Source organism: Hoplias malabaricus, chromosome 8 (genome assembly GCF_029633855.1).
Source record: "Hoplias malabaricus isolate fHopMal1 chromosome 8, fHopMal1.hap1, whole genome shotgun sequence".
Lineage (NCBI taxonomy): Eukaryota > Metazoa > Chordata > Actinopteri > Characiformes > Erythrinidae > Hoplias > Hoplias malabaricus.
The window spans coordinates 33,749,039-33,761,845 of NC_089807.1; the positions used below are offsets into that span (position 1 = coordinate 33,749,039).

General features: G+C 40.5%; 1 protein-coding gene and 1 long non-coding RNA gene across 4 annotated transcripts in view; one reads left to right on the top strand and one right to left on the bottom strand.

The window, feature by feature from the left end:
* Positions 1 to 463: 463 nt before the first annotated feature.
* Positions 464 to 6,194, bottom strand: LOC136705159 (uncharacterized). The gene is made up of 3 exons (XR_010804021.1): positions 6,002 to 6,194; positions 1,797 to 1,834; positions 464 to 683 (listed from the first exon to the last, which is right to left on the bottom strand). It is a non-coding gene; the product is annotated as an uncharacterized lncRNA (long non-coding RNA).
* Positions 6,195 to 7,931: 1,737 nt separating this feature from the next.
* LOC136705393 (kinase non-catalytic C-lobe domain-containing protein 1) overlaps positions 7,932 to 12,807 on the top strand; it is a 62,252-nt gene continuing 57,376 nt past the window's right edge. For all 3 annotated transcript variants that reach the window (XM_066678924.1, XM_066678925.1, XM_066678926.1), the window contains exon 1: positions 7,932 to 8,270. In XM_066678924.1, coding sequence (XP_066535021.1) covers positions 8,166 to 8,270 — 105 coding nt within the window. In that variant the 5' untranslated portion in view covers positions 7,932 to 8,165. The remainder of the gene's footprint in view (positions 8,271 to 12,807) is intronic.

Consider the following 12,807-nt stretch of genomic DNA (forward strand, 5'->3'; position numbering starts at 1 on the left):
TCCTTCATTGGATTCCTCATTGACTGGATGTTCCAAAGAGTTTTCTCAAGAGCATTATGAGTATGCTGGTTTTTCTTTTTTTTTTTGGTCATATAAGTAAATAAAGATAAAATGGTATGAAAAATTAATTACAAAATCACCTGATAATGTTACAGTTGAGTGCAATTACTGAAGCTGACCTCAATTATTTTCCTGTCATTCACTTTTTTTTTTTTATCCCACAACATACAGAATGGCAATTAGTAGAGTTTTAATTAGCTAGGCAGAGGTAAATATATGTAAATATACTAGAGTGGAAAACAAAATTTTTACTGCGACATATCATGTGTAAGAAAAACAATAATTAATTGGACTTCTGACTTTTGCTTTCAGACTGAGTCAGTGCAGCAATTTCTGTTAATTTGAGCTGAAGCTGTCTGTTAGTTGGCAGCATGGTGACACTGAAGTTAGTGTAACAGCCACAAAGCTTTAGGATCTCAGAATCCTGGGTTCAATCCCTACTGTGAGAGGTTTGCGGTGTTCTGTCTGTGTCTGCGTGGGTTTCCTCTAGGTGTTCCAGCTTCTTCACACAATCCAAAAGTGTGTGTGAGTGTGTGATGCCTTTCAGTGTACTATTGCCCCGTTCAGAGTGTGTTCCTGCCATGCGCCACTGATTCCAGGTAGGCTTCAAACCCACCATGACCCTGAATAGGAGGAAGGAACAACAGAACATGAATGAATGATTGAATAAAGCTGTCTGTTATCAAATGGAAGCTATTAAATACTGTCAGCATGAAAGAACATTCAATCAGACAATCTGCCTGTTACTGACTTTAACTTTAAAAGTTATTACTACAATGAACAATGGAAATTAGGTTGTTAATTTTAATTATAATGCATTCAATTATCAAGCACTACATCGCACTACGTGAAGCACTACATCGCACCCTATTGTTGTGCAGAGTGTGAGTTACAAGCCAGTTCCATGGGGTGTTTTTAAATCTAAAAACCTATAGCTGTAGTGCATTAAACAATAATAGAGTGCAATGAAGCAGAGTTTGTTTCCCTTAGAGGTTTTACTCCACGCAGTAGAATGCAGGGGTCAATAAACCTAGGTATAACATTATAGCTGCTCTAAACAGGGCATGATGTAAACTGGATTGTTCCATTTTTAACTCTTAGTGGACAGTGGTCTAAAGCCCCACACAAATATGACACACAATACATCATCGCATTATTACCGGAGATTTGTCTACCCTAGGCATGAGCCTTTAATGCTGGCTTTGAGATCTGCTGCTTCACAACTTGTAATTAAAAGTCTAGTTCAACAATGCCAGAATGTTTTTAATGGAAACAGTTTCAGTAAACAGACTATGTCTTGCCTCACAAGGACTTATAATGTCACGTTATACATTATCATCAGAGCTGCCTCTGAGAATCTCTTGTGGAAAAGATAAATATTTCTGACCTTTGACCCCTCTCGTCTCTTTGAAAAACAATGAGATCTAGAAGTATTTCAAATAAATGGTTTAATACAAAATCTTATTATGAACCATTGTAAAATGTTGGTTAAAAATACAAAAACACCACGTGTGAGCTAGCCCAATAGCAGCCTCTGTAATTATGCTAATATGTTAATCCTAAACATCTAGCTCTTCTTATCTGACCTCACCTCTCCACCAGATGATGTGGACAACACCACCAGACAAACTCTTGGACAAGCACGTATGAATAAATGCTCAAGAGCTTCTGTGGGCTATGACAGGATATGATTAGTGACTCTGGGGATGTGACATAACTAGAATAACAGAACTCACATGGCTCGCCTATGTCTGTGTCTTTGGAAGGTCAAAGCCTGGAAGGACACAAACACATAAGCACAACTTTCATTAAAAGAATCCTGAATTGTTGCAGTGGGTTTTTACATAGAATATTGATTTAGTCCTTCATGTCATTTAACAAATCTGATTCAGTTAAACAGCTAATGGACCTTTGAAGTCGTGTAGCTGATGGCCCACCCATATTAGGAACTCCAGGTCTAAGCTGTTTTTCTCCATGGGGAAAAAATGAATGGCAATATTTAATAATATGTTGCCATTCGTAAAATGACATTTACACAATTACATTTGCTGTAGGAGCAGAATGTGGGTTTAGTCTCTGCTTTTGGTGACTCTATCGGTTCTTTTCCACTGCATGGTACCTACTCAACTCGGCTCAACTCTACTCTTTTGCTTTTCCACTGGGCAAATTTGATTACTGGTACCTGGAACCAGGCACTTTTTAGTCCCTGCTCACTCGTGGTTCCAAACAAGCAGAGTAGGGACTGAATGTGAATGTGTAAACCACGCAGCGTGCTGATTGGTCAGAGAGACTTGTTAATCATGATGAAATGCAGACATCCAGCACAAACTGGCAGTCTGTAAAGTCTCCAAGCTACAATAAATCACATTTATTGTTATCAAACTCACAATGGCAGCTGGTACAATTACGCCGTAGTCTTTTGAAGAGGTTTAGGCACTCCTTGGATTGGTGGCTGATAAAAGAATCCAGCGAGATCTTGATGATTCCACAAGGATCATAAAAACTACACTAATAACATTACCGCCACCATTGTTGTTGTGATTTCCTGTTAGAGACAGTATTTTGCGATGTCACCAGTTACATTTCTGGGGTGAGCTATGCTAATGTAAAAGCTAGCAGGTCCCAAGTAGCATGTAGAGCAGAGCCAAGCCAGATTGAGTATGAACCGTGCAGTGGAAAAGCTCCATCAGTGTGGTGTGTTCTCCCTGTGTCTACATGGGTTTCCTCCAAGTGCTATGTTCTCCTCTCACAGATTAAGAACACGTGTTGGTTGGTGGACTGGCAAAATATACACTTTATACAAGCAGTGCACACAACCACTGCACTTAAAGTGGCTCAGTTCACTAATTATATAAGATGACTAAAAATAATTGGATATATACTGTATCTTAATGGCCTCCTCGCAAGGTTCGCTTGTTCTTTGTTCTCAGTGGTACACTGACACTCATTCCGGACAGACTGTCCAGGGACCTGAGGGAGATGGTCATTTCCTTGCCAGACTTCTGTGTTCGCAGGTTCTTCATTCAGCCACACTCCTCTACAGCCCCAGAGGGATTGTGGGAGAAAGGTGAGCCAACATTAAGCACCTCTACAGCAGTTGTGTCCTCTCAGAGACTCAAGGAAAGCAACACTACAGATAGCTGCTGCCCCGTCTGCTGCCTGTCACAATCCCCTGGGGGAGAGCATCTGCTTGTCCAGCCTTTCTCTCTGTCAACAAAACTGAGCTCAATCTCCCACACAGCATTGCTTACTGAGACAGAACCTGTGCTCAAGGTGAGTCACTGTCTGAGGGAGTGTTTGTGTAGGTGGGAACAACACATCCTAATACAAAGTTAGACTGGACAAACTCTAGGCTCAGCTCTAAACTAGAATTTACAGCCAGTGTAATTCTGCTGTATGGGGAGTTATAAATGTCTGACTACTGGTGTTCACCTGGCAGTAGACCTCCAGTGAAACATTCCTTAGGTTATGTGAGAAGCTACGCAATATCCTATCTGCCTTAATATAATCACTTTTCTCACTGCACAATTAGTTGAGTCATTTTCATTTGCATAATTAGTCACTTGTGGGTGTCATTAAAAGGCGACTCAAGGTCAGGTTTCAGCAGACTGGTAATTAGCTCACATTACTGTAGCTGTCATGTACCACTGCCATCCACATTCTCACCTAATGCTACATTTGAATTATCCCAGCACTTCATTTGCTGAGGGCAAAATGTTCATTCAGGAAGAAATTTCAGCCACAGATAGCTAACACTAGTGTGATAGCCCATCTTTTTTTTCATGCCACCCAGAGGCAGTGCTATATGATCTTCCACTCAGCAGTAAAGAATTGTTAGCTGAATTATTCCCAAAGGTTGGACAAAGCTTAGGACAAACCAAGGACAGTTGGAAATTCTTTCTATCCCAATTTTAGCCATGACCAGTCTCCAAAACACAAAACTACCGAGCTGGGACAATGAATTTAGTGTTTTTTCCAAGATTTGAAGTGTCAGTACACCTTTATACAAACGCCTTTAGTACCATCACCTGTTTTTAAACTAACAAAATGTCACTGAACACGACAACATTCTAACTGCCCTGTTCTGAACTGCTAAGTAATAGCACTTTTCCACTGCATGGTACATCCACTACTTGAATATACTTGCCTTTTGCTACCTGGTACCTGGTTCGTTTGCAATTACCACAGCCCACCACCCCTCCTAACCCCAAAATGTAACTGGTGACACCGTAAAACACTGAATCTAACAGAAACCAGAACAATGGTGGTGGTAACATTAAGTGTTATTTACTCAACGCATTTGTATTTTGTTTTTGGTTTTTGGGACTCAACACAGCTTTTTAGTACATTTATTTATTTTATTCATTTTTTTTTTTTTTTTTGCACCATCTAGCTCTCACTGGATTCTTTCATCAGCCACCAACCCAAGGAATGTTTGAACCTCTTCAAAAGACAATGGCATCTTTTTACGGGCTGCCATTGTGATTCAGGATAATCATTGTGGCTAACATGGTGCTGAGTGAAAGGAAAAATGCAAGATCATCTTCGCCCAGAGAGAGTAAGGCCAGTTATGCTCTTTTGGACTCTTGGCCTGAGATGCCTGAGGCTCCTAAGGGGACTGATCTCCTGATGGTGCTTAGACAGTTGTGCCAATGTTGAATCCTACTGAATGTATATAAATAAAAAAAAAAAACCAATGTGTTGGTTATTCTTTGATCCCACCACATGGGAACAGTGACTTGATTTTCAGCATGATTTTCCAGTCTCTCTTCATCTGAGAATTAAACTGTTGCCATACCATTTTGTACCTTATTTAATAAGCAGTCGGGTCAAAGCAATCTTTATAACTTAAACAGGAATAGGAAACCAGAACAGCAGTGTGCTGCATAGTAGGTTGTGTAATGATCATAAAATCTAGCTACAAATGAATTATTATTCAAATAAAGGCAACTACTCGCCTTGATATTTTTTAATCCATCCTAAATATTTTTAAACTGATATGTCAGAAGTATGCATACACATTTACTTTAAGTGTCTACTACTTCCATTAATGCATGATACACCTCAAAAACATAAAAACTGTTACTTAAAACAGTTAAGTACTAATAAGTCATCAGTTTTAAATATTTAACGGCGATATTTAATGGAGAGTAGAAGATACGTTTCTGATTTTAATAAGTTTACAAACTGCAATATAAGCTGAAACCTTTGTAGAAACCCTTTCTGATACATGAATTCACCTACTGTACGCTGCCACAGTGGTGGTCACGTGCACACACAACTTGTGTTTTTGACATGCACCAAAGTGGCTGGGGTGGCATGGTGGTGCAGCAGGTAGTGTTGCAGTCACACAGCTCCAGTGACCTGGAGGTTGTGGGTTCAATTCCCGCTCCTGGTCTGTGAGGAGTTTGGTGTGTTCCCCCTGTGTCCGTGTGGGTTTTCTTCGGGTGCTCTGGTTTCCTCCCACAGTCCAAAAACACATTTTGGAAGGTGGATATGCGACTCAAAAAGTGTGTGAGTGAATGTGTGAGTGTTTATGTTGTATTCCTGCCTTGTGCCCAGTGATTCCAGGTAGGCTCTGGACCCACCGCGACCCTGAACTGGATAAGTGGTTACAGATAATGAATGGATGGATGGACCAAAGTGGCTTCAGTGGTCCATAACTAACTATTGAACATAAACACTTGAGGCCTCACTTGAGGCTGAACACAATGGAATCATTACATCGTCTAGTTCATTAAAGAAAAACTCTACGCTGGGCATATATCCACAAACATTAAGTGATATTTTACAAAATGTAATAGAATCCACTTATTACATGATATTGTCCCTTTAATTAATACGTTACTTCACTTTACTACAGGTAGAATGTAGCATCTCTTCTAATACTTGAACATCAAATATTATTCTAATTGGCTTGTTGTAATTGAATTGAGCTCACCCAGAATCGCACCATGCTTGATTATGGTGTAATGTGATACCATGAATATAGCTTTGTGAAAGCTGATGGAGGCCTATTCTCTGGTAATTATAGTTGAAGTCCGTGCCTGCTGCTGCCTTTAGAAGCGTATAAACACAATGCCAGGTCGGACAGCTGAGAGCAGACTACTCCTAACGCAAATAATACAGACGTCTCTGCGGTCGTATGGCGTAAAACTCTCATTCCCCATGTCTCACTATTAATCACTGTGTTGTGCGTGTGTGTGCGTGTGTGTGCGTATGTGTGTCCACACTGAGCTCTTGGTTTTAGGTTTAGTTTAGAGCTGTATCTGTTTTACAGGTCACGAACGTGGGGGCTGCGCCAGGGATGGGAAGTTCGAATCAGTTAAGTAAACCGACTCTTTTGAACCCTTGCTTCAAATGAACCGAACGTCTGTTTAATGTGACTTAAATCGAGATCAAATCAGCGTTATTGTTTTTTTGTGAGTCACGATTTTATAATTTTAATGACAGAAGACTTCAAAAATATTATGTATAAAGTTAATATTATTCTTGAATATTATTATTTTAATATTGTTTATTTCCATTTTGTTTCCTTTCACATTTGTATTTATTTTTATTAATTCTGTTTATTTTTCATGTATTGTCATACTTGTTTCTTTTTTTTTACTATTTTGTTGTTCTTTTATTTAAGGCTACTTTTTTATATATATTATATTTTTAATATAAAATAATAGAACAATATAAAATGGGGTGGCACGGTGGTGCAGCAGGTAGTGTCACACAGCTCCAGGGGCCTGGAGGTTGTGGGTTCGATTCCCGCTCTAGGTGACTGTCTGTGAGGAGTTGGTGTGTTCTCCCCGTGTCTGCGTGGGTTTCCTCCGGGTGCTCCGGTTTCCTCCCACAGTCCAAAAACACACATTGGTAGGTGGATTGGCGACTCAAAAGTGTCCGTAGGTGTGAGTGTGTGTGTTGCCCTGTGAAGGACTGGCGCCCCCTCCAGGGTGTGTTCCTGCCTTGCGCCCAATGATTCCTGGTAGGCTCTGGACCCACTGTGACCCTGAACTGGATAAGTGTTACAGATAATGAATGAATAACAATATGAAATGTTATAACACAAATCAGTTTGGCCTCAAAATCTTTACAAAATGCTATGTTCATATATCTTTGGGAAAATGAGTATAATTAATAATTAAGGTGTACCTGTTAGCAATAGATTAGTCAAACTTGCTCCAACATACTATCGCCACTGTCACAAAACGTTGCCACAACAAGTTCAGGAATTTAAATGTTTAATTATCTCAAAGTAAATTGTTACTTTAAATTAGAATAATTCAACTTTGGTCAACAGGGAACATTGCATTCACATATTTTGGGTAAAAGCAAACTTAAATATTTATTATTATGGCACTGCACTTTTCGCTGCCACAAAGGTGTGTGTGTGAGTGGGTGAATGTCAAGAGCAAATCTACGCCCCTGCCCTTTTGGATGGCACCCTATCCAAGGTGTGTCCAGAATTCAGACACACTCCGACCCTGAAAAGGAAGGAACGGTTATAGCAGATGAATGAATGAATGAGTAAATTAAGAAAAATCCATTTGTTTTCCTCATATCAATCAGCTCAGTTCCGGAGTTATGAGCATGATACCTATAGAAAGAAATTCATAAATAGTTTTTTTATCTTTACCATTTGTGTTTTGATTTATTGCCTTGTAAAGAGGCTTGTATAATGCCATGGACATATTATTAATATCGCCTAACTTTAAAAAAGGGCATTAGAGGTTGATTCAGTTGTAATACCGAATCGGTTCCACTGATTCAATAGTGCAACGAGTCGGCTAGAGCGTGCACGCCCCCCGGTCGTTGCCATGGCAGCGTAGTTAGCAAACTGCCCGGTTGCGGACGGTTTCTGCTACAGGAAAGCAGTGGAACGGCTCGACGGCTCTTGTCCCCAATTCTGTCTGTTTGTTTTCACCGGGCATTGACATGCGCCTCAATCACCAAGAAGACCGCTGGAGGAAATAGATTAAATGAATAAATAAACAGTGACAGTGATATCGTTACTGCACCACTTTTCTGCTGAAACGAGCACACTGCGGTAGACGGACTAACCCAGCCTCCGCGTTTAAGGTCCGTGCTGTTTTGTGTGTTTTACATTAAGGACTATGGGAACCTTTGGCACTGGTGCAGTCACCCTGGCTGGTGAGGAAGATGAAGAGGAGGAAGAGTGCTGCGAAGTTGGTCGTTTACCGCCACTGCTCGAGGACGAGGTGAGATGTCGTGTCTTTTCCGTGAACCAGCACTATCGTCAACGTTTAGCTCAAAATACCCACAAGTGTCTTTAAGTTTGGCGCAGGGTTCATCTATTTTCTGACAAATTATAACGAGCTGTCCTCCTCCAAAAGTCACAATTACACGAATTCCTTTCATAAAAAAGAGAAAGAGAACAGCTACATTGCCACAAAATCGTGAGCTTTCTGACGCATTGAAGTGATGAACACTCCAGTTATGAATGATCCACAACAGCCTGGACAAATGTACACAGTTGTCATTTTTGTTGCTTCTGGAGCTTCATCAGACCATTTGCCAAAAGAACCCCGTGTCTGAGAGTTCTACACAGATTCAGGAGCTGTTGCTTTTGATTTTAATGTGACATTTCACTCTGACTCATGCAATAACACTCAGCTCATAAATAAGATCCTGTGGGAAATGAGTTGGCTCGGATTCTCAAGCTCTCAGTACTAGGTACGTGTCCCTGCTTTACCAGCACAAATGAAATCAGAGCAGAGTGAAATTGTGTCTTCTATGATACGTTTTTAATTCATTAATGTAGTTAAATTGGGCTTGTTTGATGTCACGTGTCAGTAGGAGTGTAGTGATATAAGTTCATTTTTTCAGAATTCAAAATTAGTTTTCATTTTCATAAAGTCAGTGTTTGAAGGCGCTGAATAATATCCCTCGTGAAGCATGTTATTAAATGAGTAAGCGATTGTACGAGTTACAAGCCACTTCCATGAGGTGCTTCACGTCTAAAACTGGCTTGAGTCTAATGATGACCCCTAACTGTGGATGCTAGGTCATCAGTCTGAGAACTCACTCAAAAATTAAGGAAAAACACATCTGCCTTATCTCTAACATTTAATTGGGTTAAATTAGCTTTTTAAAAAGAAGCCAGTTTTGGAGCTTTCAACATTAAACACAAATATCTGAAGTTTGTGACATACTATGAAACATTGCGTGTACTTTCTAACAGACTGTAGTGTATATAATATCTTGTTCTTGCCGTTTTTACAGTGACTCTTAAAAGTAAACAGCACTACCATCTTGCTCTGTCTGTTTTGCATTTACAAAATCTGACTGAAGGTATTGGTCAGGATATTATTCATACTCGACGTTTTGAAGACTTCCAGAAGACGGTGGGTCATTCACTCACTGGAATGCACAATGTGCTGTTTCCACTATCAGGTCATATTTATAAAATTAATTTGTTTTGTCCTTTGTGACCTCTTCACCTCAGCATGAACACACCTGAACACATTAAACATCTTAGAGACAGTGACCTGAGGCCAAGGTTGAACCCACAAACCTTTGACTCTGGAGCTGTGTGGGAGACACTATCTGTTGTACAACCATGCCTATCTACTCCACGCATGAAATTTCCTCACTGCTAAACATTCCATAGTCAACAGTCAGTGTTATTGTAACAAAATGGAAGCAATTGGGAACAACAGCAACTCAGCCCGAAAGTGGTAAACCACGTAAAAAACGATAGAGCGGCTTCAGCGGATGCCGATCGTTACAGACCTTCAAACTTCATGTGGCTTTCAGACTAACTCAAGAACAGTGTGTAGAGAGCTTCATGGAATGGCTTTGATACAGCTGCTCGGCCAAGTGCAATGCAAAGCTTCGAATGAAGTGGTGTAAAGCACACCACCATTACACTCCAGAGCAGTGGAGACTTGTTTTCTGGAGTGACGAATCATGCTTCTCTGTGTGGTGATTTGATGTATGAGTCTGGGTTTGGAAGTTGCCAGGGAAACGGCACTTGTCCGACTGAATAGTTTAAGTTTGGTTGAGGGGGAATTGTGGTGTGGGGTATTCCTGGCCCCTATCTGTTCCAACATGACTGTGCACCAGTCTACAAAGCAAGGTCCATAAAGACATGGATGAGCAAGTTTGGTGTGGAAGAACTTGACTGGTCTGGACAGAGTCCTGACCTCAACCCGATAGAACACCTTTGGGATGAATTAGACCGGAGGCTGTGAGCCAGGCCTGACCATCAGGGCCTGACTTCACAAATGCGCTTTTGGAAGTATGGTCTAAAATTCCCATAAAAACACTCCTAAACCTTGAGAAACACCTTCCCAGAAGAGTTGAAGCTGTTTTAGCTGTAAAGGGTGAGCCGACCTATGGATTAAGAACGGTGCCACTCAAGTTCATATGCATTAGAAGGCAGAGGAGCGAATACTTTTGACAATATAGCGTATGTAATGTTTGGCCTTCAGTTGAGTTCAGTGGAGGACTTTTTGGCAGTATTACGCTAGGCAGAGGGGAAAACTAGATCCCAGTCCTTTTGTGTGAATGGGTTGTGGATACAATAACCCCATCCTTGCCCTTCCCTCTTTCCACTGATAAGAAGAATTCAGACCAGTATACTCCATACTGCTTCATACAATTTTTCCTAGTTATTCCAGACACGGTTGTTGGGGTATAGTGTTATATCTGTTAGTAACAAATATAGTGCAACATTAACATCCAATCTGTTACAGGGCCTTGTTTTGGTGACTGTCAAAGCAGAAATCCAAGAGTGCTGATGGAAATTGAGACATTCCCCTTTATATTAACTAGCTGTTAACTGACAGAAAAGCCAGCAACCTATAATTAAATTGCACAGAAGAGGACAGTATTAATAATAGTGTAGTTTAACACAGAGGCTACTACATTCCCCTTCATTTTTTGTGTAGTTTGGTACCAAATGATGTATGACATGATATTGGGCCATTGCCAGAGGGTTTGGAATTCATGGAGATCACATAATGCATTTTGCTTGTAACTTTTGGGCACAGTCAGTATGCAAGCAGTATTTAGCTTTCTATTTCAAACAGATAGTGTACGATAGACTCTTGGAAGAAACCAAAAAATGTGTTAGAGATAAAGTTTAACATTTTAATACACGTTTAAATACTGATATTTTTTTCATTTTGTGACACTAGATTAAATGTATCTGTACATCTGAGGAGTTAAAACCCACTCTCACAACTGGATAAGCCTGTTTTTTTTTATTATTAAACTGTACATTTCTAAAAATAAATGAGCTATAAAAGGTCTTTGAACGATGCCATAGAAAAACAACTTTTGGTTCTATAATGCAACATTGTTGCTAATAGGTTAAAATCGGTAAAGAACAAGTGATTTATTTTTAAAAGGTACTTCACACTCACACATCAATTAAAGAAACATTGTTCATTATGGAGGGCGGCATGGTGGCGCAGCAGGTAGTGTCGCAGTCACACAGCTCCAGGGACCAGGGTTCGATTCCGGCTCTGGGTGACTGTCTGTGAGGAGTTGGTGTGTTCTCCCCGTGTCTGCGTGGGTTTCCTCCGGGTGACTGTCTGTGAAGAGTTGGTGTGTTCTCCCCGTGTCTGCATTGGTTTCCTCCGGGTGCTCCGGTTTCCTCCCACAGTCCAAAAACACACGTTGGTAGCTGAATTGGCGACTTAAAAGTGTCCTGTGAAGGACTGGCGCCCCCTCCAGGGTGTATTCCCGCCTTGCGCCCAATGATTCCAGGTAGGCTCTGGATAAGCGCTTACAGAAAATGAATGAATGTTCATTATGGAACCAAAAGTGGTTCTTCTGGCATCGCTCAAAGAACTCTTTGTAGTGCCTTAATTTTTAAGAGTGTTGACTCAAAGTATGGCCTGAGGACCCTATAAACAAGAATGTGCATTACTACCTTAAGAAAATAATATAATATTAATCTTGCCGTCTGCAAACCAAATGGGATAAAACAAAAGTCATTTAAACATGAAGAAACTTATCCAGTGTTACCCTGCAAAGTTATACATTCATTCATTCATTCATTGTCTGTAACGGCTTATCCAGAATCATTGGGCTCAAGGCGGGAATACACCCTGGACGGGGCGCCAGTCCTTCCCCTGCAAAGTTCTATATCATTTAAATAGATATGCTTTTAAATGACAGATTTCTGTATAGGACTCTAGTCCTATATCAATGTGCAAAAACCCAAATTCTACCCAAAGCAAGGAGGGAAACTTATCTAGGACGAATGTTTAATTTACAGGAAAAGAGTAGGAGCTGGAGGGAGAGAGAGGCTGTGTTTCTTTGTGATGTTCTCAGGAGATTTTGCCTATTTATGGGCCACACTTGCACTGCTGCGTCAAATGGCACTTTCCTCTTTATTCCTCATTTTCCTGTGTCTTCTTCATTTACTCGGAGCTTGTCGTGCTGGAGAATTCACTGCAATTTCCTTGATAGTTTGTTGGTTTGTTTCAGCAAGATTATTGTCTGTGGTTCACAAGTGGTCGGTCAGATGAGTCGTGAGCACACGTACATTTTTAAGGATTCATGTATGAGTGAATATGAATATGAGTATACATCATACAGAGACAATGAAGACACTGTGGCATTGCAGTGGCAGTTGTGTATATATACTGTATATGTTGGGATATATAAGCAATAGAACACGAGGGGGACTGTTATCACAAACTAACTGCACAGCTAAGATGCTGCTGTGTTGTTATTTCAAAATAACACACAGCCTCGAGTGTTCTATTGCTTTTATACAAT